Here is a 12,575-nt window from a genome sequence, read left to right on the forward strand (position 1 = left end):
AAGGTTCAAGATTACTCAGGACTAGAGGCAGAGCTGAAATTTAACCCTTTCTCAGCCTTTTGCTCCTTTGCACTACTTCATGATGCATTTTGGCCAGTATTCACAATCATGGTCATGGAGAACACTGTTCTTCTGGCTATTCTAGCAATGATTAATGGGTTTTGTTTTCTGTGTAGCTTCTGGACACAGTGAAACAAGAGGACATATGAAGTGTTGTCTTGTGTTCTTGTTGCTACCAGAAAACCTTTTTTTCTTTGAAAGGAAAAATATAACTTAAATACAGACCCACTAATAATCTCTGATAAAAGTCTGGGTTACCATCAGGAAAACAAACAGCCTAAGCATTTTACCTGGCATAGTTATAGATAAAGTCCTATTATATTTAAATTGATTTCAGGACCTTCTGAAATTTATATTAGCCAAGGAACAGTTAAGATATTCATACAATCCACCGTAGAGGAGGAAGCAAAGTCAAGCTCCCAAATATAGAAGTAGTATTCATCATTTACCTCTCTTCTATCACCACTAAAAATTTAAGAATCTATGAAAATGGAAGTTAACATTACACAAAACTATTCTCAACTACAAACCATCTCACAGAAAAATTTCTTCAGAGAGGAATTCTCACCTTTAATTCATAACCAATTCATATATTCCAGTTTTCATGACTTCTACATAAAATCACTAAACTGTTGCTAGTATGGTCACATATATCCTGATTCCCTCATTCGCTACATACTTTCAGTTCTCAAACTACCTAATCACTCAGCAATATTTGACCCTACTCACCACCTCCTTTTCCCCCTAAAACTCTACTACCATATTAAATGTTCTCACAACTCAGACAAAAAAAGTAATTAAATGAGGTGATGGATTATTAGCTAACCTTACTGCAGTAATCATTTCGCCATATATATATATATATACACACACACACACACATACATACATATGTATATTTATATATATAATTTGATACATATATGTATATATCTTAAATATGCTGTATATCTTAAAATTACCTAGTTATTTGTCAATTACAGCTCAGTAAAGTTGGAAAAAAGAAAATACTGAAATCTCAAAAAAAAAAAACAACTAACCCACAAACAAACAAACACCTCTTTGCTTTCTACCTTTACTTCCATGACACATTCTCATCTAATTCTCTCCTACCTCTTTGGTTATGCCTTCTCATTTTTCCCCCAAGCTGCACTTCTACTCATCCTTCAGTTGTTGGTGGGTCACAGAGCTCACTCCTTATCCCAGTTTCTTCATTTACTCAAAAATATTTATTGAGCACCCACTCTAGGCCACAAACTCTTCTAGATAATTGTGGCAGCAGTAAACAAATCAGATGAATATCCCTGCTCTCTTGAAGCATACATCATATAATCAGACAAAAACAACAATACATAAGAAAATGATATAATGTTAGAAGGGTATAAGTGGTAAAGAAGACAAATAGAGCAGAATAAAAGGAATCCATTCTAAAACTCTCCTCAGACCACCGTATTAATACATCTGTGACTTTATCACCTATATTTTAACTATACCCAAGTCTCTATAGATCATGTATTTTTTCTGAGCAGCAATAATCTGAAGAAGTTTCCACAGTTTATCATGCCTCACTCGACTCAACATTCATCTTCCACCATAACTTGTTCCTGCTTTGATAATGGCATCACCATCCACTGGGCCAGCAAAATCAAACACCTAGATGCCTCCTGTCGTCTCTAGATCTTACGGGTCCTGGAATCTTATTTATCTGTATAAATATCTCTAACGTTCTTCTATCCTCACTTCTGCTCCTCTAATTAAAACCTCAGGAAATAGCAGGATCAACTCTGTTGTCAGATGCCTGGACTGAATAATGGTTCCACCACTTACTTGCCATTTGGTTTTGAATTTAACCTCTATAAGTGCTAGTTTTTCTAGCTGTAAAATGAAGACAACCCTCCTGGGGTTGCTTTGATTAAATGAGTGTGGCTAGAGGTATTAGCATCAAAATCATCAACAGTAGCAGCAGCATGATTAATTCCCAAAATAGCCTCTTAAGTCACTTTTCCTTCATCTATCCTTACCCTTCTTTAATCTTTCTCAACACTACAGTCCTACTAATCATCAAGATCCAGAGGCCTAAACACAATTACCCTACTAAACAGGTTCTGAAGGCCTTCAGGTAAGTCCAAATGCCTTAACATGTAAGAAATTTTTTTTTTCCTCCTTCTTTCCTTTCTGAAACTTAAGCTTGCTAAAGTCGTCATCATTATAGGCAAGCCAGCCTGGAGCTGAAATTTTCTGTGAAAGATATTCAAAATATAAACTTCAGTTTCTTTTTTCAATTTACAGCCTCAGCAGATGATTTTAAAGTTATCACAAAATTGTCTTTTTTTCCTTCCAAGTACATATTTCATTTTTACAGTCAAATATTAAATTTTGATTTAATCAATCATGGTGGTATGATGGAATACAAATAAGCATTGTGAAAACCTTTGCAGCAACAGAAGCCAAACAGATTTAAATTATTTTCTTCAGGCTTTTTATCACATTTTCTCTTCCTATGAAACAAACACAAAACACTACTGATTGACTTCATGGAGGTTATGCGTGTGTTTGTATGTGTGCGTGCACTGATATGTGTTTGTAGGTGAACAGGCATTTACTAAAAGCATCTTCTTAGATGATAAAAAAAAGTCACCATAAAAAATTATGTAATACAGTAAAATGTCAGAAACTGCCATAGTGTTCTAGAAGCTATTTATATGACTATAAACAGCCATTTTAGCCACTAAAAAGTGAAAATATTCTATATTCATATTTGACAAGTACTAGTGTAAAAAGAATATAAATGAAATTTACTAAATACATTTATTAAGGTCGAGCAAATTCACAATTATAGAGCCGGTCATAGTGTAAGAGAATATAACTAAAATCGAGTGTGTTCTTTAAGCTTTATAATTACTGGAAAGCCTTCTGAAACAAATATATTACATTACTTAAGGACTAAGCCATATTTTAAATGTATTTTACTTATTGATCATTATGAAACTTATAGAATTTACATATTAAAGTGCAACAACTTTAAACAATTGATAAATATAGTTTAGACAATTATGAGAATTAAATTTTAATGATGTCATAATGCAAAGAAATATTCTGTCCAGCAATTAATTATCAAAAAGCTAATGACCCAGAGCTTAGTATTAAGATTTGGATTTAGTATCATCATATTATATGTTATTATTAATATATATAAATTTAGATAATATAAGTTAAATTATCTTAGCTTTTAGTTTAAAAATACAAATATTATTTTTATATAAGGCCTCAGATTTTTAAAAAGCCAAAATATTATATAATGTATATCCCACTGACATTTACTCAAGAAAGAATTCTGGTAAAATTGTGTATTACCAGAATTTGTTATGAGAGAGAAAATGTATCTTAAAATTTGGCTATTTAACCACCATAATAACATAGTACATATCCCTTACAAAAATTCTAAAAATGAAAGAGCTTAATTAAAAAATTGTAATTTGTTTTACCATTACAATGTTTAATCACATATTTTAAAATTTTTTCATTTTATATCATGAAAATTTTTTTTAGTTTATGTGTTCTAAGATAAATAAAATTAACTAGAAAAAAATCTTAAACTGTGTTTATGATATCCAAGTTTGTACAATATAAGTAATAATAAAGAATGAATTTAGCAAGGTAAGGAGATATGCACTGCATGCTATTAAAGTCTCAGAGTCTAATTACCCATTTAAAACAGTAAATAGAATCCTAATGCTCACTCCCTTAAATATGACCAATTAATACCAAGAATAAAGAAAATTAGGAGTTAAAACAGTACTATCAGTCTTGTTGTGACATCCAAAAAATGACTTTGCTTGTAAAGCAGTTAAGGTATTCTGAAACTGTCAGGGACTAATTATTAATTAGCTACTTAGTTAGATACAAAAATTTACAAATGATTAATGTCTATTTGATGATACCCCTAAATTGTGATGAATCATAGTTAGACATTCATAACATGCTATTCCTTTACCTATCCAACTCTTTCACGAGAACACATGAAATAATGTTATATTCAAGATAGTGTCTGAGGAAGATTACTTATGAAACAAGTGGAAGATTTTACCTGTCCAACCAGGCAAGCAGACTCTTGGCTGCTCCTATCAGATCCACAACCGAAGTCAGAAAGTCATTTGGCAATTTTCGGCTTGTTCTCCCATCATAATGGCCGCTCCTTCTCCTCCCGGTTATAAAATTCTGCAGATTTTTGGCAGATGCATTCAGCTTGTGAGAAAGGGTTTTTAGATTTTCTGTTTCCAAGCCATAATTCTGAATTATAAAAAGAGAGAAAACAAATATACTTGAAGTCAATATATTCATTCACTAAAATATTTACTGAATATTACTACGTACAGGCAATAAAATTAGTACTAAGAGTTAAAATGACTAAGGTAGGATTCCTGGCCCAGAAGAGCCCACAGTCAAGTGAGGATCAAATGGGCAAATGTCAGATGAACAAATTACAAAAAAACGTGTTAAATGCTAGTGTGAACATGCAAAGAGAAGGGCATTATCTCCTGGAACTATGCCATGCAAGAAAGAAAGATTATTAGGACTCGTAAGCATTTTTTTTAAACCCAAACTTAAGTTCATTTACTTGTGAAATTCATTTTTCTCAGTAATTATTTTTTTATTAAAAGGTTTTACTTATTTGAGAGAGAAGAGTGCATGTAAGCATGAGCTGGGGGTGGAGCAGAGGGAAAGGGAGAAGCAGGCTCCCTGCTGAGTGGGAAACCCAGAGGCTCAATCCAAGGACCCCAGTTGGGATCATGACCCCAGCTGAAGGCAGATGCTTAACCGACTGAGCTACGCAGGCACCCCAGTAATTATTTTTTAATATCTATTCTATTAGTATATGCATAGTCATGAATGTAGATGCTATGAAAAATTCTGCTTTCCCCAAGTGAGCAAAGAAAGCACAACCTAACGATAAAATGAAAAAGAAATAAATCATATGCATATAGCTTTATTTTGCGTCCTCTCCATAATGACACATAAGAAATTTCATCTATGGGTGCCTGGGTGGCTCAGTGGGTTAAGCCACTGCCTTCGGCTCAGGTCATGATCTCAGGGTCCTGGGATCGAGTCCCGCATCGGGCTCTCTGCTCAGCAGGGAGCCTGCTTCCCTCTCTCTCTCTCTGCCTGCCTCTCCGTCTACTTGTGATCTCTCTCTGTCAAAATAAATAAAAATAAAAAATCTTAAAAAAAAAAAAGAAATTTCATCTATAATATGGTACCAGAAGAAAACAAATTCCTCAGTGGAATCAATATGCTTTTCTTTTTATAATACAAATTATGAAACTGAATTAATTTTTATTTTTGTCATGGTTGCACTAGCTCACAGTCAAATATGAAGCACATCGAAAACATCATACTGGCTTTTTGCTAACTTTGTTTTCTTGTTTTTCCTTGGTCTCACTTTTGAATTTGCAGTAATATTTACTATTTCACTTTAAATATTATGTCTATAAATTAATGCAGAAAGAAGTTATATGAATAAATATAAATAAACTTTAAAAAAATACATTCAATGCAAAACACTCTAAGATCTCCACAAATAAACCTTAGGGAAAGATTTCATAAGTTACAATTAAATTTTAAAAGAGCTGATTGTGAGTTGTAAAACACCTCCAAGAAAGGCTGGTTAACCTACTCAAAGGATGACTTTCATTAAACTACTTAGCAGCATATATGTGATAGTCATGTGTAAAATTAAAAGTATTACTACCTTATAGAATATATAAGACCCAAGGAATTTTAGATAGCTTCTGAAGCCCAAATGAATTCTAAGTTTGATTTATCCTCCTTTTACAGTTCAGGACAATGAGGCACAGGGAGATTTTCTGTGTGCTTACAGAGCTTAGAGTAGATAGAGTTCAGAATGGGACTACAAGTCACAAGGCCATATGTGAGGGGATGTCTAAGTGAAATGGTAGATAAAATACTAGGGGTATGAAAAAGGGAAGCAAATGGCCCAATAAATTTAGCTGTATTAAGTCAACAACCACTGGGTAACTACTTCATATGAAATTTATTTCTTCTATGGTAATTTAAGAAAAGAAACTTGGAGGAGGAAAAAGGAGGGACTAGAGGAGGGTTTGGACACAACAATAAAATACCAAGTTACATAAAAACATATATACATACATACATATATAAATACATATAATACACATACATATACATATATGATAAATACCAAAGTTATGTATATTACCATTGAAGGTCTCATAGTGATAAAAAGTCTGAATGTTCTTTGCTAAAAATTTACATTTTTTATTAAAAGAATATTCCTTTTGGAGCCATGGATCTCTTTTTGTTTTTATTTTATTTATTTATTATTTAAAGATTTCATTTATTTATTTGACAGAGATCACAAGTAGACAGAGAGGCAGGCGGCGGGGGGGGGTGGGTGGGAAGCAGGTTCCCTGCTGAGCAGAGAGCCCGATGTGGGGCTCGATCCCAGGACACCGAGATCATGACCTGAGCCGGAAAGCAGAGGCTTAACCCTCTGAGCCACCCAGGTGCCCCATGGATCTCTTTAAAAAACAAACAAACAACAAACAAAAAAAACACAACATAGTATATTAAATACCCACTACGGGGCACCTGGATGGCTCAGTGGGTTAAAGCCTCTGCCTTCGGCTTAGGTCCTGACCCCAGGGTCCTGGGATCGAGCCCCACATCGGGCTCTCTGCTCAGTGGGGAGCCTGCTTCCTCCTCTCTCTCTGCTTGCCTCTCTGCCTATCTGTGATCTCTGTCTGTCAAATAAATAAATAAAATCTTTAAAAAAAATACCCACTACTAAATTTGAATTGCAATATTCTCTCAAGTCAAAAGATTTTCTTTGCACAAAAAAACATTCTATTCAGATTCTCTTGCATCTGAGCATGGATTATCTGAAACATTTGGGAGATTTTATCTACCTTGTCAGTATATTAAGAAGGAAATCCTTTTATAAGTTTATTGAAGATATTCTCTAATGACTAGATAAGAGCAATTTATATCAACTTCTTTATTTATTAATTTGGCTTGAAACAACAAAATTTATTTTCTCTTAGAGATCAGAATCCAAATCACTACCACTGGGCTAAAATCACAGTGTTGGCAGATACATGCTTCTGGGAGCTCTAATCCTTGCCTCAAAAAGAATCTGATAGCTGTGGACATTCCTTGATTTGTGGCCATTATAACTCCAGTCTCTGCCTCTGAGGTCACATGGCCACCTCTTCTGTGTGTACCAAATCTCCCTCTGCCTCTCCCTCATGAGGACATTTGTGATTGGATTTAGAGCCCACCTGGGTAATCAAAATTAATCTCCCCCTGTTAAGATCTTCAATTACATCGGAATATGCATGTCACTCACTCACTGGAGGAAGGGAAAGGCCTTCTTCAAGGTCAGGAACATGAGCTGGTCCCCTCCAAAGCTCATTCCCAGTTGCCCTTTGGAGACTCTATGAACTAAATTTCAATGACACATCTGAAGTGCTTTCCTGAAACCATTTTCAGAAGTTTTCCCCTGTGTTAAAGCATCTTCCCTAAAGTATAAAAGGATTCTCATTTTTCATTTTTGTGTATTAATGATTTTCATCATAACAATTTCTTAAAGAAGCTCAAATAAATAATTTCATTAGAGAGGAAACTAATCAATCAACCTGTAATGTATAGCCATTGGTTGCCATACAACATTAATTTCCTTTATATATACTAGCATCTCAATATTTTGTTAGAAAGGGTCAGAATAATGTAAAAAGAATAACAGATCTTATAAATAAAAATATGAAGTCAAAGTAAAACTACTTTGAAGGCTTCAAAATTTAAGATGATACTAAAATTTTTTTTAAAATACAACTCAAGAATTAGAGAAAAAAAAATCTTGGGGAGAAAACCTAGAAGGATATCCTGAGAGAACTTCTCCTAAATTGGAAATCTACTAAAGAAATATCCTACATGGACCAGAGGGAAAGACGAGGAGGACAGAGGAATATAGAGGGCAAGAAGAGACAAAAGATGTGTAGTAGAGGATGGAGAGGAAATTCTTAAAATTAATTCTCGTTAAACTAATAAAAATAAATACAATAAAACTAGTTAAACCAATAACTCAAAAGCATTTTTTTTATTTGACAGAGAGAGAGAGAGATCACAAGTAGGCGGAGAGGCAGGCAGAGAGAGAGAGAGAGAGGAGGAAGCAGGCTCCCCACTGAGCAGAGAGCCTGATACGGGGCTTGATCCCAGGATCCTGGGATCATGACCTGAGCTGAAGGCAGAGGCTTTAACCCACTGAGCCACCCAGGTGCCCCTCAAAAGCATTTTTAAGAAAATTCTCAAGACAATGGGGTGCCTGGGTGGCTCAGTCAGTTAAGTGGCTGACTCTCGATCTCAGGTCAGGTCTTGATCTCAGGGTTCACGCCCACACAGGGACTTAACTTAAAAAAAAAAGGAAGAAAATTCTATAAGACTATAAAAATAGGTTAGAATCTTATCTGTATACAAGTGTCTGTATGGTATTATTTTAACATAAGGGATAGATTAGTTGATCTCAAGTTAATTTTTGTCATCAAAGTTCTCAACTCTAAATAACTCAAAATCAATTACTGACAATATATAGATTTTCTTCCTATTTCCTTCATGAAAGCAGATGATGTGCTGTGTCTCACTAAGTCACCAGTAAATCATGCTCCCGTGCCTCCTACATCAAGAAGTGACAAGTGAATAATACACTCCTTTGCTTTGGTCCAGAAGTATGCAGACAATAAGTACCGACTCAAATTTTATATTTTAAAAGTTTTAATTTAAATTCCAGTTAGATAACATACAGTGTTATATTAGTTTCAGGCATACAATGTAGTGATTCAACACTTCCATTCATCACCCTGTGATCATCACAACATGTGTACTCCTTAAACCCCATCACCTATTTCACCCATCCTCCCAGCCACCACCCCTCTGGTCACCAACAATTTATTCTCTACAGGTAAGAGTCTTTCTTGGTTTGTCTCTCCTTTCTCTTATTTATGCCCCTTTGATTGTTTTGTTTCTTAAATTCTACATGTGAGTGAAATCATATGGTATTTGCCTTTATCTGACTTACTCCACTTAGCATAATATACTCTAGTTCATCCACGTTGTTGGGAATGACAAGATTTCATTCTCTTCCTTATTTTTATTATTTTTTTAAATTTAAATGCAATCAGCCAACATGTAGTGCATCATTAGTTTCAAATGTAGACTGTAATAATTCATCAGTTGCATAAAACACCCAGTGCCCACCACATCACATGCCCTCTTTAATGCCCATCACAAATTATCCCATCCTTTTCCGCCTCCCCTCCAGCAACCCTCAGTTTGTTTCCTATATTTAAGAGACTCTTGATGGCTGAGTTAATATCCCATTGTATGTACATAGCACTTCTATATCCATTCATCAGTAGACGGACAATTGGGACTCTTTCATAATTTGGCTATTTAGATAATGTTGATCTTAACATCAGGGTACACGAATCTTTTTGAATTAGTATTTTGTATTCTTTGGGTAAATACCTAGTAATGTGATTGCTGGATCATAGAACAGTTCTATTTTTAACTTATTTAGGAATCTCTCCACTGTTTTCCAGAGTGGTTGTAACAGTGTGCATTCCCACCAACAGTGCAAGAGGTTTCCCTTTTCTCCACATCCTCACCAACACCTGTTGTTTCATGTGTCATTGATTTTTGCCATTCTGACGGGGGTGAGGTGATATCTCAGTGTAGTTTTGATTTGTATTTCCCTGATGATGAGTGAGGTTAAGTACTTTTTCATGTGTCTGTTGGCCATCTGGATGTGTTCTTTGGAGAAATGTCTGTTCATGTCTTTGCACATTTTTTAATTGGATTATTTGTTTTTTGAGTTTGAGTTTTTTAAGTTCTTTATATATTTTGGATACTAACCCTTTGCCAGATATGTCATTTGCAATTGTTTCCTCACATTCTGCGGGTTGCCTTTTAGTTTTGTTGATTGTATCCTTTGTTGTGCAGAAGCTTTTTATCTTGATGAAATCCCAAGTTTATTTTTCTTTTTTCCCCCCCTTGCCTCAGGAGACATACCTATAAAGAAGTTGCTATGGCTGATAACAAAGAGTCTACTACCTATGTTCTCCTCTAGTTTTTTGCAGTTTCAGGTCTATAACACATTTAGGTCTTTAATCCATTTTGAATTTATTCTTGTGTGTGGTATAAGAAAGTGGTCCAGTTTCATTCTTTCACATGTTGCTCTTCAGTTTTCCCAACACTGTTGAAGAGATTGTCTTTTTTCCCACTGGATATTCTTTTCCTGCTTTGTCAAAGATTAACTGACCATACAGTTGTAGGTTTACTTCTGGGTTTTCTATTCCGTTCTATTGATCTATGTGTCTGTCTTTGTGCCAGTACCTTACTGTCTTGATGGCTACAGTTTTGTGATGTAACTTAAAGTCTGGAATTGCTATGCCTCCAGCGTTGCTTTTCTTTTTCAGTATTGCTCTGGCTATTCGGGGTCTTTTCTGGTTCCACAAATATTTTAGGACTGTTCCAGTTCTGCAAAAAATGCTGGTGTTATTTTGATAGGAACTGCATTAAATGTGTAGATTGCTTTGAGTAGTATAGACATTTTAACAATATTTGTTCTTCGAACCCACAAGCATGGAATATCTTGCCTCTTGTTTCTGTCATCTTCAATTTCTTTCATGAGTATTTTTCAATTTTCAGAGTACAGATCTTTTACCTCTTTGGTTAGGTTTATCCCTAGCATCTTACTGATTTTGGTGCAATTGTAAATGAGACTGACTCCTTAATTTCTCTTTCTGCTGCTTCGGTATTTGTGTATAGAAATGCAACAGATTTCTATACATTGATTTTGTACCCTGTGACTTTACTGAATTCCTCTATCAGTTCTAGCAGTTTTTGGTGGAGTCTTTCAGGTTTTCCATAGAGAGTTTCATGTCATTGGCAAATAGTGAAAATGTGACTTATTTCTTGCCAATTTGGATGCCTTTTCTTAATGTTGCCTGACTGCTTTCGCTAGCACTTCCAGTACTATGTTAAATTACAGTGATGAGAGTGGACACCCCTGTCTTATGTCTGACTGAATAGGAAAAGCTCTCAGTTTTTCCCTACTGATGATAAGGTTGGCTGTGAAATTTTCATAGATAGCCTTTATTATGTTCAAGTATGATACCTTTAAACCTACTTTGTTGAGAATTTTTATCATGAATGGATATTGTACTTTGTCAAATTCTTTTTCTGCATCACTGAAATGATCATTTGGTTCTTATTCTTTCTTCTATTAATGTGATGTATCACATTGATTTGCAAATATTCACCCACTCTTGCAACTCAGGAATAAATCCCATTTGATCATGAATTTTTTAATGTATTGTCAGAGATACAGTGTCAGAGATATTGGCCTGTAATTCTCTCTTTTAGTGGAGTCTTTATCCGGTTTTGGAATTAGGTAATGCTGAACTCATAGAATTAATTTGTAAGTTTTTCTTCCTTTTCTATTTTTTGGAATAGTTTCAGAAGAATAAGTATTAACTTATCTTTAAATGTATGGTAGAATTTCCGTGAAGCCATCTGTCCCTGGACTTTTGTTTGTTGGGGGATTTTTGAGTACTGATTCAATCTCTTCATTGGTTATTTGTCTCTTCAAGTTTTCTCTCTCTTCCTGTTTCAGTTTTGGTAGTTTATGTTTCTAAGAATTTAACCATTTCTTCCAGGTTGTCCAATGTATTGCTATGTAATTTTTCATGACATTCTCTTAATAATTGCTTTTACAAGGCAGTTGTTGTTATTTTGCCCCCTCATTTGTGATTTTATTTATTTGGGTGCTTCCTCTTTTCTTCTTGGTAAGTCTGGCTAGAAGGTTATCAATGTAATTAATTCTTTCAATGAACAAACTCCAGGTCCAATGCTCTGTTCTACTGTTTCCTTAGTTTCTATATCATTTACTTCTACTCTAATTTTTATTATTTCCTTTCTTCTGCTGGCTTTAGCTTTCATTTGTTTTTCTTTTTCTAGCTCCTTATGTGTAAGGTTAGGTTGTTTATTTGAGATTTTTCCTGCTTTGAGGTAGGCCTACATTGCTACATACTTACCTATTAGGACCACTGTTGCTGCATCCCAAAGGTTTTGGGCCATTGTGTTTTCATTTTCATTTGTTTCCATGTATTTTTAAATTTCTTTGATTCCTGGCTGACTCACTCATTGTTTAGTAACATGTATTTAACCTCCATTTATTTATATTTCTAACTTTTTTTCTTGTGGTTAACTTCCAGCTTCACAGTGTTGCGGGCAGAAAAGGTGCTTGATATGATTTCAATCTCTTTGAACTTATTGAGGCTTGTTTTGTGATCTAATGTGTAATCTATGCTGGAGAATATTCCATGTACACTTGAAAAGAACATGTATTCTGATTTTTTAGGATGGAATGTTGTGAATATATTTGTTACATCTATCTCATTCAGTGTGTCATTCAAATC

General features: G+C 34.6%; 1 protein-coding gene across 5 annotated transcripts in view; it reads right to left on the reverse strand.

Annotated features, from left to right (window-relative positions):
• CNKSR2 (connector enhancer of kinase suppressor of Ras 2) overlaps positions 1–12,575 on the reverse strand; it is a 282,715-nt gene that overhangs the window by 203,296 nt on the left and 66,844 nt on the right. For all 5 annotated transcript variants that reach the window (XM_047716254.1, XM_047716253.1, XM_047716252.1 and 2 more), the window contains exon 3: positions 4,148–4,350. In XM_047716254.1, coding sequence (XP_047572210.1) covers positions 4,148–4,350 — 203 coding nt within the window. The remainder of the gene's footprint in view (positions 1–4,147; positions 4,351–12,575) is intronic.

The sequence above is a fragment of the Lutra lutra genome, chromosome X (assembly GCF_902655055.1).
Source record: "Lutra lutra chromosome X, mLutLut1.2, whole genome shotgun sequence".
In the NCBI taxonomy this organism is placed as follows: domain Eukaryota; kingdom Metazoa; phylum Chordata; class Mammalia; order Carnivora; family Mustelidae; genus Lutra; species Lutra lutra.